This window comes from Schistocerca serialis, chromosome 1 (genome assembly GCF_023864345.2).
Source record: "Schistocerca serialis cubense isolate TAMUIC-IGC-003099 chromosome 1, iqSchSeri2.2, whole genome shotgun sequence".
Taxonomy (NCBI): Eukaryota; Metazoa; Arthropoda; class Insecta; order Orthoptera; family Acrididae; genus Schistocerca; species Schistocerca serialis.
Window position 1 is genome coordinate 720,584,970 of NC_064638.1, and position 17,619 is coordinate 720,602,588.

The 17,619-nt window shown below is 45.4% G+C and overlaps 1 protein-coding gene across 9 annotated transcripts in view; it reads right to left on the reverse strand.

The window, feature by feature from the left end:
* The window catches only part of LOC126481357 (serine/threonine-protein kinase MARK2-like), a 303,564-nt gene that overhangs the window by 146,910 nt on the left and 139,035 nt on the right, over window positions 1-17,619 (reverse strand). For all 9 annotated transcript variants that reach the window (XM_050105112.1, XM_050105094.1, XM_050105085.1 and 6 more), the window contains one exon: window positions 633-686. In XM_050105112.1, coding sequence (XP_049961069.1) covers window positions 633-686 — 54 coding nt within the window. The remainder of the gene's footprint in view (window positions 1-632; window positions 687-17,619) is intronic.

Consider the following 17,619-nt stretch of genomic DNA (forward strand, 5'->3'; position numbering starts at 1 on the left):
CCGGAGCGGGGCGGCGGCAGCGCGTAGACGGGAGCCGGAGCGGGGCGGCGGCAGCGCGGAGACGGGAGCCAGAGCGGGGCGGCGGCAGCGCGGAGACGGGAGCCAGAGCGGGGCGGCGGCAGCGCGGAGACGGGAGCCAGAGCGGGGCGGCGGCAGCGCGGAGACGGGAGCCAGAGCGGGGCGGCGGCGGCAGCGCGGAGGCGGGAGCCAGAGCGGGGCGGCGGCGGCAGCGCGGAGACGGGAGCCAGAGCGGGGCGGCGGCAGCGCGGAGAGGGGAGGCGGAGTAGGGTGGCAACAGGGTAAACAGGGGAAAAGGGGTGGGGCGGCGACAGGGCAGAGAGGGGACACTGGGTGGGGTAGTAACAGTGTTGTATCATCTTAATTTAGACAATGGAATACACCTATTCATAGTTACATTGCAGAATATAGCAGCAGCAGGAGTATAACAATAACGAATTCAATTTTTTAACTTTAATAGAAGTCTTATATTATATCACTGCTTCCGCATCCCCCCACCCCACACCACCAACCTAGAAAATTTAATGTGCATTCAATTTTATCTATCACAGATACGGGTTTAGTTTTTTAACATTAATTTGAAGAAGACTTGTCTATAGATAAATTTTATTTACCTTTTGCAGGCTTCCAGGGTTCAGCTGTGTTTTATCAATTATTTTTATGGCTACCTGTAAAACAAGAGAGACTATAATTAAACAAGAAATACTAAAATATTTACCTCAAAATATGCTGTACATAAATATTAATATACCAAAGGATTGTTTTGCAGTGATCACGTTGATCTACTTTCACTGAGAAACAACATGGAGAAGGCATTGACCGTGCTTTAGGACAGTTAGTAATATCCATTATTCTTAGAAATACTGTACATAAGACATAAAGTGTCTGAAGTCTAATATAAAAGAATGTTTGGGCTGCATATTCGTATTTCACAGCACACACACAGTAGAAAACTGGCAGTGCAAAACACGGTATGAAGTTCCTATACACTATACAATGAGTATGGATGTCAATGTTTAGAAAAGAAAGCTATAATCTAGGACAAAGGTAGAAGCATGTGCCTACAACAAATTAATTAACAACAAGTTTTCTACACAAAGCAAAACACTTAAATTATTTCAGCTTTCATGGGAAGAAAGAAATATCTGAAAATTTTATTATCTTAACCATCACAAAATACATTTTTGTGAACTGACATTACAATACAAATAATATGAAAGACAGGTACTACCGCTCTGTACTTGAAATGTGTGCTCTTGTATTTACTGCCTCCATTAAATTTTCTCTACATGTGTTACATGCCTGGTTGCTGCAGTTTACAAGCCCGACATCTATGTCATTTCCAACAATGATAATTCACATTGTGAAGGGACTTTACACTGTTGACCCACTATGTACACAAACAAAGTATGAGGTGTGTGAAAAAATAGTAAGACTGATATTTTATTTATTGAAGTTTTTATCGCTTTCCAACAACAATAATTTGTCCCCCTCAAATTAGTTCCCTTGGACGGCTCTACATCAGTGGAGCTGTTGTTTCCACCCTTGGTAGCAGTGCGGAAAGGCTTCAACTGGAAAGGACTTTAACATGTCGGACACATTGTTTTGAATGTGCTCTAGAGTCTGAATATAACATCCTTTCAAGATATTTTTCAATGTCAGGACAAGAAAAAAGTCACAAGGACTCAGATCAGGTGGTTTGGGTGTCTGTGGAACAACAGGAATGCTTTTTGAGGTAAAAAATTCTGTGATGAAAGTGTCCGTATGACATGGGGCATTGTCATGATGGCCACTAGCCTGCAATGTATGGCCTCACTCAATTCACCTTTTACCTGAGCCTTTCAACTACATACATTACACACGCATGTACTTTCCACCAAACACTGTTCATCGTAAAGATTGGCAGCAGTGATAGAGGCATGAAACTGAGCTTTATTTCAAATTTACACTTTACACATTGTACAGAAATTCACTGAGCCGACATCTAATTGGTTGGTTGGTTGGTTTCAAAGAGAGGGGAAGGGACCAGACTGCTAGGTCATCTGTCCCTTGTTCCGAATAAAAGAATGCCACAAGAGTAAGAATAAAACAAGCAAGACTGACAACACAAAACGGAGAGAAAGGAAAAACCACAAGAAAAACAGAAGGGCAACAAACACTTCAATGGACAGAAGGGGAGAAGAAAACCACAGAAACGCAAAAAGCAGGTAGAAGAGATTAAAACAACAAAACAGATTACCACGGCTGGCTGTCCATGAGAATAAAAAGGAGAATCCAGCAACATTAAAACCTCCACCCTAAAAGCACAATGGTGGAGGACACAGAGGGACAAAGGACCTGTGCTAAAACTTAGATGAAACGATAAAACCCATCCTCATGAATAAAATGTAAAACTAAATCTGCCGATGAGGCAGAGTCAGATAATATTAGCAGCAACAATTCCGGTAACCAAAGATTTCGTCACAGGGCAGTCAAAGTGGGACAGTGCACCAGAATATGGGCCACTGTCACCTGTGTGCTGCATCGACACTGAGGCGGATCTTCATAGCACAGGAGTTAGCTACTAATCGCCCAAGCATGGCCAATGCGGAGCTGACAGAACCATAGAGTCCCTGCGAGAGGCCCACATGGAGGACTGCCACACTTTCGTGGTCTCCTTAATGGCATCAGTTTGTTGTGTGTACTGCGGTTATGGCATTCCGTCTCCCAAAGCCAAAAACCTGGTGGCGTAAAAACAAACGCAGATCAGTTATTGGAATGCTGATCACAATAAGTGATTTCCTTATAGCCTGTTTGGCCAGCCCGTTGGCAAGTTCATTGCCTGGGATGACGACGTGTCCTGGGGACCACACAAACAAGCACTGAACGACAGAACCGGTCCAGGGTACAGATAGATTCCTGGATGAACACTACCGAAGGATGACGAGGGTAGCACTGGTCGACAGTTTGTAGGCTGCTCAGGGAGTCAGTACACGAGAGATGGCCACTAGCACTGCCGTGAATACATTGCAGCCACCAGGCAAGGAATGCTGTTCAAAATGACCTCTGTGGATGTAGGCGAAGCCCACTTGACCATCAGCCATTGAGCCATTGGTGTAAACCGCTTCAGAGAGGAAGTGACAGCGGAGAGCAACAGGAGTAACTGCTTCCATAGGGTCATGCGAAAGATCCAGACGAATCTGCGGCCTAGGTGTACACCATGTATATGTATGCAGACGGACCTGATTGGGAGGTGGTAAAGGGAAGGGCTCCAGTTCAGACAGAAGGGATCATATGCGAACTGCAATCGTTAGCCCTGACCTAGGCCGCCGATGCAGGAGATGAACTCCCCGGGTGGAAAAAGGAGACGATAATTTGGACGCGCAGGAGAACTACGAATGTATGCAACGTAACTGGCGAGCAGTTGTGCACGTTGGATCTGGCCTCCACCAGTTCACTGGTCACCGGACTACTCCTAAAAGCTCCCGTCACAAGGCGAAAGTGACAATGGTGCACTGGGTCGAATAAACGCAATGCTGAGGGTGCCTCCAAACCATAAACCAGACTCCCATAGTCAAGGTGGGATTGAACAAGGACTTTGTAGAGCTGCAGCAGAGTAGAGCGATCTGCACCCCAATTGGTGTTGCTCAGGCAGGGGAGGGCATTGAGATGGTGCCAGCCCTTCCACTTAAACTGACGAAGGTGAGGTTGCCAAGTCAATCAGGCATCGAAAACCACTCCTAAGAATCGATATGATATGTCTCCACTACAGTGAGTGGACCGTCATTAAGGGAAGGTTCTGGTTCCGGGTGATCGGTAGAACGCCGACGGAAGTGCGCGACACAAGACTTAATGGCCGAAAATTGGAAGCAACGGGTGACAGTGCATGACTGCAGCTAATGGATGGCTCCCTGTATGCGCTGCTCAGCAACACCAGTACTGGTGGAGCAGTACGAAATGCAGAAGCCGTCTGCATACAGATAGGGTGAGATAGACGGCAGTCAGCTGCTGCTAGACCATTAATGGCCACTAAAAATAGTGATACACTCAATACAGAGCCCTGTGGGACCCCATTCTCCTGGATATGGGGCGAACTATTTGAGGCACTAACTTGGACATGAAAAGTACGAAGCAATAAGAAATTCTGGATAAAAATCGGGAGTGGGCCTCAAAGGCCCCACCCGTATAACGTGGCAAGGATACGATTTTGCCAGGTGATGTCATACACTTTGCGTAAATCAAAAAATACGGCTACAAGGTGTTGGTGTCTGGAAAAAGCTGTTTGGATGGCAGACTCGAGGGACACAAGATTATCAGTGGTAGAGCACCGCTGGTGGAAGCCACCCTAACATGGAGCCAGTAGGCCATGTGACTCCAGGACCCAACTCAACTGTTGACACACCATACATTCCAGCAGCACAACAAGAACGTTGGTGAGGCTGATGGGCTGATAGCTATCCACATCAAGTGGGTTTTAACCAGGTTTGAGCACTGGCATGATGGTGTTCTCCCACCAGTGCGATGGAAAGGTGCCATTGCAACACAGAGGCTCGAGCACAGTGCTCAACAAAGTGATCGGCAATTGCATTTGGATCGGTACATAGTACGCCATTAATGGTAAAGCCAAGGACACCTGTTGGGGTTTGGTACCCAAAAAGACATCTGATTTTCGTCCATACTTGGGAAGGTGACGTATGGCAGCCAATAGTCGACACATACCACTCCCAACACTCCTGTTTCTGTCACTTTATAAGCTGGAATACTTGGGCACAGAGCTGCTTATAAAGGCTATAAGATGCTCTAGGGAAGGGTGTCGCTTATGTTGCTGTAGAGCTCACCAACATACAGTAATTGCCTCAGCAACTTCCACCGACCACCAAGGGACTGTCTTTCGCCAGGGGCACCCTAAAGAGTGATGGATCGCATTTTCTGCCACAAGAACTATTCTGGTATTCACTTGCTCCACAATCACATTGATGCTACCATGAGGGGGAGAGTAAACGGTGATATCAGAGGTGAAAGTTAGCCAGTCCGCCTTATTTAAAGCCCATTTGGACATGCATCCACAGACCCTTACGCTGGGGCAGTGTCTGGAAGATGGGGAAGTGGTCCAAACAACACAGGTCATCTTGTGCTCTCCAGTGTGTAATGGATCTGGGAGATGTGTTATTTTCTACTGGATTTGTCGATACCAAATTATAAATGTTTTCTTATATTTTTTGTCAGAATTTTTTTATTATATTTTGCCTTATTCTATGTTAATTTACTTATATTTTTGAGAGTGAAAGCATATTGATTACTATTAATAATTGTGACGAAGAATATCAAAGAGACTGATTACAAGTGGAAGCTTGTGTGTTGTGTAAAATGTCTTTGACGCTAGAGTCGTCTTTGACTGTAGTCAGTCGGCAGTGAACTCGTGGTGTGTGTTGACGGTAGAACAATGTGCAGGTCGCCGTCATAATAATTTGGAAGTGAACAGAAAGAAATGAATTATGTTACCACTTTTTTTATATAAACTTTAAGAAGAAACCACATTCGAAGAAATGGTATTTGAAGCACCAAAAATGAGGCAAACCCATTGAACCAGGTCATTTCTGCAGCCGACGAAACTGCATTGTGGAATCATACTACCACTAGACAACTGAAACCAAGACAAATATCGCCTAGTAAACATCTTACGGAAAAGGTACTGTCACGAAATATGCCAAATTTAAGTAAATAAAAACAAAGTAGTGACCATATTTCAAGTGGATAGAAAGTCTTGGGCTGCAAATTGATAAATCAATGTCCAAGTAACTACCATGAGCCACACTGAAATGTGTGGCGGCCCCGGTATTTAAAATGCAGATGTCGAACTGGGATACGAAAGTTTCAACATCTCTGCCTCGGCAAGTAAGCATGGTGTCTGTCACCCCACAAGGTGTTATGGGCATTAAAATTTCCCAAAAGTAGGGAAGGTTTAGGGAGTTGATCAATCAGTGCAGCTAATACATTCAAGGGTGCTGCACCATCAGAAGGAAGATATACGTTGCAGACAGTTATTTCCTGTGTTGTCCATATTCTGACAGTCACAGCTTCAAGAGGGGTTTGAAGGGGCACAGTTTCACTACAGACTGAGTTTAGGACGTAAACGCAAACTCCACCTGACACTTTATTACAGTCGATACAGTTCCTGTAATATCCCTTCTAGCCGGAGAGACCAGGGGTCCACATTGCCGGGAACCAGGTTTCCTGGAGGGCAATGCCGAAAGCAGGTGTAAAGCTTAACAGTAGCTGTAGCTCAGCCAGGTGGTGGAAAAAACCACCGCATTTCCATTGGAAGATGACATCATCGTGGAACTGGGAAGGCATGGAACAGTCAATGAGGCAGTTTACACCTCAGAGTCACCTGCTGCCACTGACGTTTTGCCTGAGCAGTCTATATCCATTGTGTCTGAGGGTCCGGCAAGATCCAGGTCCTCAGCGGACGCCAGAATTTCCACCCGATCCTGAGACGCAGAGCTTGTAGGTAGCGGTGGTGTGGTTGCCACTGCAAGTTCCTTGTTCTTGGGTGTCGTCTTTTTGAATTTCTTGTGCTGTTCCTTGGGTTTCCCTGGCTGGAAGGACTTCACTGAATCTGTCTCGGGAGTGAGAACGAGCATGAAGCCCTACGACTAGCTGGTTTTGGGCTCTTCAGCCACTGGCGGGGATTATCTTTCTCATTAGCAGAACCCTGGGAAGGGAGTGACCCAATGGTCCCCTTCCTAGCGAGAGGAGCCGAAGAAGACATACGCTTCTCCAGCTCAGAAGCTCCCAAAGTAGGTGGTGCTGGAGCAGCAGGGAGGGAGGTGCCCCCCACCATCAAGGGGGCAGGTGTAGTCTCCCGTTTCTGAGGCGCAACAGGAATTTGAAGAAATGATGGGGCGACAACTGTTCTCGTAGCAGCGGCGTATGAGGTGGTCATAGACACAGGATGCAGGCGCTCAAATTTCATCTTAGCCTCAGTGTAGGTTAGTCGGTCAAGGGTCTTATATTCCACGTTTTTCCTCTCTTTCTGTAAAATCCTGCAGTCTAGCGAGCAAGGTGAATGATGCTCTCTGCAGTTGACTCAGATGGGAAGCGGGGAACATGGACTATTGGGATGCGATGGACGTCCACAATCTCGACAGGTGGGGCTGGAAGTAAAGTGGGAAGACATATAGCTGAACTTCCAGCACTTAAAGCACTGCATTGGGGGACGGATATATGGCTTGATGTCACAGCAGCAGACCATCACCTTGACCTACTCAGGCAGTGTGTCACCCTCGAAGGCCAAGATGAAGGCACCGGTGGCAACCTGGTTATCCCTCAGACCCCAATGGACGCACCGGATGAAATCAACAGCTCACTGCTCTAAATTGGCACATAGCTCATAGTCAGACTCCAAAAGAAGGTCCCTGTAGAATATAATACCCTGGACTATATTTAAGCTCTTATGGGGCGCGATGGTAACAGAAACATCCCCCAACTTGCCACAAGCGAGTAATACATTGAGGTGCTGCCAGAAATTCCACTTAAGCTGACGAAGGTGAGGAAGCCAAGTCAATCCGGCATTAAAAACCAGTCTTAAGAATCAATATGTCTCCGTTACAGTAAGAGGATCACCAGTAAGGTAAAGTTCTGGTTCCGGATGAACAGTACGATGCAGACAGAAGTGCACAACACACAACTTTGTGGCCGAAAACTGGAAGCATTGGACAATGGCCCACGACTGCGCCTTGTAGGTGCCATTCAGCAACACCAGTACTGGTTGAGCATTACGAAATGCAGAAGTTGTCTGCATACAGATGGCCCTACAGCTGCAGCTAGACCGTTAATGGATACTAAAAATATAGAAACACTGAATACAGAGCCCTGGGGGGCCATTCTCCTGGATGTGTAGGGAACTATGGGAAGCACTAACTTGGACCCCGAAAGTACGAAGCGACAAGAAATTCTGGCTAAAAATTGGGAGCAGGCCTTGGAGACCCGCGTAGAGCCGCGTAATGGGGCCCCTTAGCGATATGGCAGCAAGAGAGGGGAAGAAAACCAATGTGCACTCCGTGTGCATACTGGGGGGAGTCATTCCAGATGTGGAAAGGGTCCTTCCGGATCCCATGAAGGGTACAGGGTGCACCCATCTGCAGGTGGTCGCTCATGTCGGCACCAATGATGTGTGTCGCTATGGATCGGAGGAAATCTTCTCTGGCTTCCGGCGGCTATCTGATTTGGTGAAGACTGCCAGTCTCGCTAGCGGGATGAAAGCAGAGCTCACCATCTGCAGCACCGTCGACAGGACTGACTGTGGACCTTTGGTACAGAGCCGAGTGGAGGGCCTGAATCAGAGGCTGAGACGGTTCTGCGACCGTGTGGGCTGCAGATTCCTCGACTTGCGCCATAGGGTGGTGGGGTTTCGGGTTCCGCTGGATAGGTCAGTAGTCCACTACACGCAACAAGCGGCTACACGGGTAGCAGGGGTTGTGTGGCGTGGGCTGGGCGGTTTTTTAGGTTAGATGGCCTTGGGCAAGTACAGGAAGGGCAACAGCCTCAACGGGTGCGGGGCAAAGTCAGGACAAGCGAGGACCAAGCAGCAATCGGTATTGTAATTGTATACTGTCGAAGCTGCGTTGGTAAAGTACCGGAAATTCAAGTGCTGATAGAAAGCACCGAAGCTGAAATCGTTATAGGTACAGAAAGCTGGCTGAAGCCAGAGATAAATCATGCCGAAATTTTTACAAAGGTACAGACGGTGTTTAGAAAGGATAGATTGCATGCAACCGGTGGTGGAGTGTTCGTCGCTGTTAGTAGTAGTTTATCCTGTAGTGAAGTAGAAGTGGATAGTTCCTGCGAATTATTACGGGTGGAGGTTACACTCAACAACCGAGCTAGGTTAATAATTATCTCCTTTTACCGACCTCCCGACTCAGCAGCATTAGTGGCAGAACAACTGAGAGAAAATTTGGAATACATTTCACATAAATTTTCTCAGCATTTTATAGTCTTACGTGGGGATTTCAATTTACCAGATATAGACTGGGACACTCAGATGTTTAGGACGGGTGGTAGTGACAGAGCATCGAGTGACATTATACTGAGTGCACTATCCGAAAATTACCTCGAGCAATTAAACAGAGAACCGACTCGCGAAGATAACATCTTTGACCTACTGATAACAAACAGACCCGAACTTTTCGACTCTGTATGTGCAGGAAAGGGAATCAGTGATCATAAGGCTGTTGCAGCATCCCTGAATATGGAAGTTAATAGCAATATAAAAAAAGGTAGGAAGATTTATCTGTTTAGCAAGAGTAATAGGAGGCAGATTTCAGACTACCTAACAGATCAAAACGAAAATTTCTGTTCCGACACTGACAATGTTGAGTGTTTTTGGAAAAAGTTCAAGGCAATTGTAAAATGCATTTTAGACAGGTACGTGACGAGTAAAACTGTGAGGGACGGGAAAAACCCACCATGGTACAACAACAAAGTTAGGAAACTACTGCGAAAGCAAAGAGAGCTTCACTCGAAGTTTAAACGCAGCCAAAACCTCTCAGACAAACAGAAGCTAAACAATGTCAAAGTTAGCGTAAGGAGTGCTATGCGTGAAGCATTCAGTGAATTCGAAAGTAAGATTCTATGTACCGACTTGACAGAAAATCCTAGGAAGTTCTGGTCTTACGTTAAATCAGTAAGTGACTCGCGTAAATCTGAAATATTAAACACCTTTTTCCAAAGCCGTTTCACAGAGGAAGACCGCACTGCAGTTCCTTCTCTAAATCCTCGCACAAATGAAAAAATGGCTGACATTGAAATAAGTGTCCAAGGAATAGAAAAGCAACTGGAATCACACAACAGAGGAAAGTCCACTGGACCTGACGGGATACCAATTCGATTCTACACAAAGTACGCAAAAGAACTTGCCCCCCTTCTAACAGCCGTGTACCACAAGTCTCTAGAGGAACGGAAGGTTCCAAATGATTGGAAAAGAGCACAGGTAGCCCAGTCTTCAAGAAGGGTCGTCGAGCAGATGCGCAAATCTAAAGACCTATATCTCTGACGTCGATCTGTTGTAGAATTTTAGAACATGTTTTTTGCTCGCGTATCATGTCGTTTTTGGAAACCCAGAATCTACTATGTAAGAATCAACATGGATTCCGGAAACAGTGATTGTGAGAGACCCAACTCGCTTTATTTATTCATGAGACCCAGAAAATATTAGATACAGGCTCCCAGGTAGATGCTATTTTCCTTGACTTCCGGAAGGCGTTCAATACAGTTCCGCACTGTCGCCTGATAAACAAAGTAAGAGCCTACGGAATATCAGACCAGCTGTGTGGCTGGATTGAAGAGTTTTTAGCAAACAGAACACAGCATGTTGTTATCAATGGAGAGACGTCTACAGACATTAAAGTAACCTCTGGCGTGCCACAGGGGAGTGTTATGGGACCATTGCTTTTCACACTATATATAAATGACCTAGTAGATAGTGTCAGAAGTTCCATGCGGCTCTTCGCGGATGATGCTGTAGTATACAGACAAGTTGCAACATAAGAAAATTGTAGTGAAATGCAGGAAGATCTGCAGCAGATAGGCTCTTGGTGAATGGAGTGGCAACTGACCCTTAACATAGACAAATGTAATGTATTGCGAATACATAGAAAGAAGGATCCTTTATTGTATGATTATATGATAGCGGAACAAACACTGGTAGCAGTTACTTCTGTAAAATATCTGGGAGTACGCGTACAGAACGATTTGAAGTGGAATGATCATATAAAATTAATTGTTGGTAAGGCGGGTACCAGGTTGAGATTCATTGGGAGAGTCATTAGAAAATTTAGTCCATCAACAAAGGAGGTGGCTTACAAAACACTCGTTCGACCTATACTTGAGTATTGCTCATCAGTGTGGGATCCGAACCAGATCGGGTTGACGGAGGAGACAGAGAAGATCCAAAGAAGAGCGGCGCGTTTCGTCACAGGGTTATTTGGTAACTGTGATAGCGTTACGGAGATGTTTAACAAACTCAAGTGGCAGACTCGGCAAGAGAGGCGCTCTGCATCGCGATGTAGCTTGCTCGCCAGGTTTCGAGAGGGTGCGTTTCTGGATGAGGTATCGAATATATTGCTTCCCCCTACTTATACCTGCCTAGGAGATCACGAAAGTAAAATTATAGAGATTAGAGCACGCACGGAGGCTTTCAGACAGTCGTTCTTCCCGCGAACCATACGCGACTGGAACAGGAAAGGGAGGTAATGACAGTGGCATGTAAAGTGCCCTCCGCCACACACCGATGGGTGGCTTGCAGAGTATAAATGTAGATGTAGATGTAGATGTAGATGTAGACCCCACTCGTATAATGTGGCAAGGATGTGTCGCCAGGTGGTGTCATATGCTTTTCAGAAATAAAAAAAGGCGGCAACAAGGTGTTGGTTTCCGGAAAACGCTGTTTGGATGACAGACTCAAGGGACACAAAATGATCAGTTGTAGAGGACCCAGACAGAAACCGCCCTGGCAAGGAGCCGAGTTGGCCACTGACTCCAGGACCCAAGCAAGCTGCCGACACACGATACATTCCAGCAGCTTACAAAAAAATGTTGGTGAGGCTGATGGACCAATAGCTAACCACACCAACCGGGTTTTTGCCGGGTTTGAATACCGGTACGATCATGTTCTCCCACCAGTACGATGGAAAGACACCATCGCACAAGATCAGGTTGAAGATCGTGAGGAGATGTCACTTGTAGTCAGACGAGAGATGTTTAATCATCTGACTGTGGATCCGATCTGGCCCAGGAGCTGTGTCGGGGCACTGTGAAAGGGCACTGAGGAGCTCCCACTCCGTAAATGGGGTGTTACAGGGTTCACTGTGGCATGTAGTGAATGAGAGGACTTTCCATTCCATCCTCCGTTTGAGAAGGCGAAAGGCCTGGGGAGGGGGGGAGGGGGGGGGGGGTTAGTTCTCTGACGCAGAGGCATGAGCGTAGTGCTTAGCAAAGCTGCTCGGCCGTCGCGTTTGCATTGGTAGGTAACACGCCATTTATGTTAACACTGGGAACACCTGTTGGGCTGTTGGGGTCTGGTGCCCAAAAACTTGTTTGATCTTTTCCCAGACTTGGGAGGGATAACTGTCGAACATTGGCTGCCATATGTCACCTTCCCAACACTGCTGTTTCCGTCTTTTGATAAGCTGGCGAACGCAGGCTCGGAGGCGTTTGAAGGCTACGAGGTGCTCCAGGGAAGGGTGCCGCTTATGCCACTGTAGAGCTCGCTGATGCTCCTTAATTGCATCAGCGACTTCCGGCACCCACCAAGGGACTGTCTTTTGCTGGGGGCACCCTTAAGAACAAGGGATTGCATTTTCCGCCACCGAAACGATCGTTGTAGTTACCTGCTCAGTCACCACATCAATGTTACCGTGTGGGAGAGATTCCATGGTGACAGCAGAGATGAAAGCATCCCCATCTGTCTTGTTTGGGTAGGCATCTGTGGGCGTGATGCCGAGCCAGTGGCAGGAAGATGGGGAAGTGGTCACTACCACACGGGTCGTCATGTGCTCTCCAGTGGATAGATGGGACAAGGTCAGGACTGCAAACTGAGAGATCAATGGCCGAATATGTGTCATGGCCACACCGATATAGGGGGGGGAGGGGACACACACCAGTATTTAAGAGGCAGAGGTTGACGCCAAGCTGGGACAGTAAATTTTCGACATCTCTGCCTTGGCCAGTAAGCAAGGTGCCACATCACAAGGGGTTATGGGCATTAAAATCTCCCAAAAGCAGGCAAGGTTTAGGGAGTTGATCAATCAGTGCAGCCAATGCGTTCAGGGGTACTGCACCATCTGGAGGAAGGTGTACATTGCAGACAGTTATTTCCAGTGTTGTCCTTATCCTGACAGCCACAGCTTCAAGATGGGTTTGAAGGGGCACAGGTTCACTGCATGCCAAGTTCACGACATAAGACACAAACTGCACGACACACTGTTATAGTCACTACGGTTCTTGTAATATCCCCTGTAGCCGTGGAGGGCAGGGGTCCACATTTCCAGGATCCAGGTTTCCTGAAGGCCAATGCAGAAAGCAGGTATAAAGCTTAACAGTTGCTGTTGCTCAGCCAGGCGGTGGAAAAAACTGCCGCAATTCCAATGGAGGATGATGATATCGTGAGGCTAGGAAGCCATGAACCGCGCTAGGAAGCAGGTTATGCCTCAGGGTCACTTGCTGCCACCGATTGACTATTTGTAGCTATTTCTATGGTGGATGAGGCATCAGTGAGATCCAGATCCGCAGGGGACGCCAAGGTCTCCACCGCATCCTCAGACGCAGGACTGAGAGGGAGTGGTAGTGTTGGGCCACCAGAGGGTCCTGCCTCTTAGCAGACTAATTCTTAGTTTGCTTGCTCTCTCGCATCTCTTTAGGGGTTTGCTGGGAAGATTTGTCCGAAGCAGCTTCAGGCACCTAATTGGCTTGGAATATCAATGGGCGAAGTAAACTCATTTTTTTGTGTGTCTGTTTCTCTCAACAAGCCTAAAATAACACTTTAATGGTGCTGAGCATGTGAAGTGTGGCTCATCAGAAAAGCATTAAACAATAACAGCAATGATGACAGAAGTTTGTTATTAAGTAGATGTCCACATTTATGTTTATGGTTTAACCACTTAGCTGCCGTGATGTTTTCGATTTAATTCTCATTCATCAATTTTTGCTTTTTTCTGGGCGAGCACAAAGGATGATCTCTCAAAAATGCACCTTCTGAATGTATAATTTGTGGTTGTAGCATGTCGGAAAATAGTTTCATTACCTTGTACACAGATATGAATTTCAATTTTTTCTGAGTTTTTGCTTGCTGTTACACATCTGTGATTTTTTAAGAACCGATGAATTGATTACCACAAATGGTTGTATAAATATTTTGCTGTACATTTAATTTCCTACACTTAGATTTTATACAAAGTACTGGAGAAGAATGCAATTTTTAATCGTATATGCCAATTACATGTGTTTTTGCTCGTATTTTGAGAGGGGTTTAACATTTTCCTCGAGTGTGTTTTTTTTTAACATTTTCTTCAATTCTGTGTATTTTTTTAAAATGCAGACTGCACAAAAATGTAAAATAGGGTGTTTTATATATAAAAGGGGGAGCATGGGGCACTCGTCTCTCTCTCTCTCTCTCTCTCTCTCTCTCTCTCTCTCTCTCTCTCTCTCTCTCAGCTTCATAATCAGTGTTTTCATCACTTTCATGTCTACCATCCTGCATATTCAGCAGCTCCTGATTACTTTTCCAATACTCTGAAGCTTTCACACACTTAAGCAAATGAGTTAAACACGTCTTCTACAGAGTTGGAGACAGTATGCACCGTTCACTACAGCAAACAGAATAGTAATGTTTTCAGAACTTGTACTGCATTTGTCACAGGTGTGACAGGTAGATAATGAGAAAGTGCATTTGATCATGGCTAAACAGGGTGCCCAGCATAGACACACCATATCCGATGTTATGCAGGCACTACACTTTCCATGTGCCATTAGGTTAAGGATGTAGTGCAAGTGCCTATAGAAACAGCTGGAAGGTGAAAGTGGTTTTTTGACTTATCTTTCTTAAAGTACTGTACCATCAACATAGCAAAGGATAACCAACCAATATGAGAAGTCTTCCACATTCATGGCAATGCCTCCATCCATATTGCTGTCACACTTCTCAGAAAGTGTATACTCTCCTTAAAGTGAGAGGTGAGTGTGACCTGTACAGGGTGATTCAGGAGAAATGTCACATAGTTTAAGAGATGATTCTACATGTGAAAATAAACAAAAAAAACTTTGAACATGTGGCTGATTTTCAGTCAGAATGAATATGAAGACAAGTGTGAACATTACTTACCGAAAAGCAGTGTAGGGTTGTGGTGGACACAATAATGGTGTGACAGATTACTGACCCACACAAAAAAAATTGATTCAAATGGCTCTGAGCACTACGGGACTTAACATCTGAGGTCATCAGTCCCCTAGAACTTAGAACTACTTAAACCTAACTAACCTAAGGACAGCACACACATCCACGCGCGAGGCAGGATTCGAACCTGCGACCATAGCAGTCGCGCGGTTCCCGACTGAAACGCCTAGAACCGCTCGGCCACACCGGCCGGCGACCCATACAAAAGGTGTGAAGCACTTCTCCAACAGATGGCAGCACTGTAATGTCACACCTAGGCAACAGCGGCAAGAATACATAATGTACAACCATAGGCTGGATCATTGAGCAGTCATGAGGCTTTGTACGCACGGTATGCGAACAATGTTTAATTGGTTAAGTTCATTGTGTCTGTGAATACCAACATGTCGCATAATATTCACCCATGCAGAATACGCAGACATATTGTTTGTGTATAGGTACTGTAATGGCAGTGCCCTTGGGGCTAGACAGAATACCAGAGATGTTTCCCTGATCGACAAACCCCCAGTTGCAAGGTATTTCCTAGGGTTTTTCGAACATTAAGTGAATTCAACACTATCCAGTGTACACAACAGAATGTAAGGCCATCCAGTCAGTTGAGGAAAGGCTAGACATTATTGTAATGGTATAATGGAGTCCCACCACAAGTACTGGGCGCCTTAGTGATCAGCTCAATATTCCACAAGCGCGCGTGTGGAATACGTTACATTCCAGTGGCTTGTACGCATCCATGAGCAGCTCATGTAACATCTGGATCCAGATGACTCAGTAAGCAGCTGAAAATTTTGTGAATGGGTGAGCATATGCAGTACACTTTATTTACAGACGAGGCTACATTTAAAAGTAATGGTATTAAGAACACTCACAATTCTCATAATGGGCTATGGAGAACCCACATGACACTAGGGAAACAAGATTCCAAGCTGGGTTCTCGGTAAATATATGGAGTGGTATGATCGATGATCTTGTAAATGGCCTGTGTTCTCGCCAAATTGCAGGAGAGCTGCAGCATATGCGAATTTCCTGACAGGAGATCTACCTGCGTTTTTGGAAGATGCGACATTAGAGCAACAATGGCAAATGTATTTGCAAAATGATGGCTCACCGATCCAGTGTACCAGTCGAGTATCCCAATATCTGAGTAATACATTTTCTGAACGGCGTATTGGCCATGGCCAACTCATTACCTGCCCTGCCAGATCACCTGATCCACTCCATTATACTTTTGTTTATGGAATTAGTTAAAGAGGGATGTGTGAAGAACTTCTTGTTCGCATTACCAATGCTTTTGCATGCATTAAAGCCAACTAAGATGATGATCGATATGCAACACCCTCCAATGCATTGACAAGTGCACTGTGTGGGTGGTGGCCTATTTCAACACCTCTTCTTGCACGGATCAGTCATACATCCCATAATTACTCTGTTCACCATAGTGCCTATACAGCATTTCAGTAATATTCTCTCTTGTCTTCATTATCATTCATGGATGCGAGTAGTCACCAAACTGCTCCAGTTCCACGACTGAAAAATCAGGCACATGTTCAAAGGACTTTCTCAGTTTATTTTCACATGTAGAATAACCACACAAATTATGTGACATTCCTCCTGAATCATTCTGTATCTAGTCTCTAGAAACAGAGATTTCCTGTATGGACGGAGGCAATCTCATCAATGAGAAAGTTTTGTTTAAATGGTTGGTTTTGCCATGTGCTGTGTTGATGGTGCAATTCTCAAGGAGAGAAGATGAGGGGTACAAGGTCAGTTATAAAGAGTTTCAAGCACCTTGCAGCTGTCAAGAATCATGGCTTTCTGTGGAGCTACCTTACCTTACCTTACCTTACCTTACCTTACCTTACCTTACCTTCCCCTCCCCTCCCTTCCCTTCCTAGTTTGTTTTCACTCAGGTGTGTGTAGCAAAGTACTCAAGTTTCCCCACAAAACCATACAATGCAGCAATTTTAATATGTGCAACAATGTGATATAGATCTGTCTCCAAATAAGTTAAAAATTATCAGAAATCAGTTTGGGAGTATTGCTCATTGTACCACACCAAATATATTTGCAAGCAGTTTTGAAATAATCTGTTCCACAGTTTATTCCACCACAGTGTTTTTTAGCTTGAAAATGATCTATAAGACAACTTCTGATCCCATTAGAAGTGTGGGCTGCCAGTTATGGTCCTACAGCATATTAAGCTTCACAATGTTGAAGAGGGGAGAAAATCAACACATTCCAACCTAATTTACAGCTATCTGCTACAACAATGTGTAACTATCTCAATTTGTGGAAGTATTCCAACAACTGGGGTGTTCTCTGGATCGAAGCATAACTGCAATCCCAATCAGTCAGCAATTCTTACATACTACACTATCATATCATATATTCCGAAACAACAATATTTCATTCAAATTTGACTGAAATTTACCCCATGTATGGGAGTCTGAAATTAATAAAAAAAAACTATTTAAAACTTTTGTTGCTCTGTGACTATATCTCAATATACACAGTCCTGTCACATTAATGTGACCACCTGTCAAAGGCCTGAGTAACCAACTTTTGCAATGTGGAACACTGCCAAGACATGCAGGACGTCAGTGAGGTCCTGGAAGTTATTGTCAGGAATCCTAAGCCATGCCGACTCCAGTGCCATGGACAGCCAGTCTAGG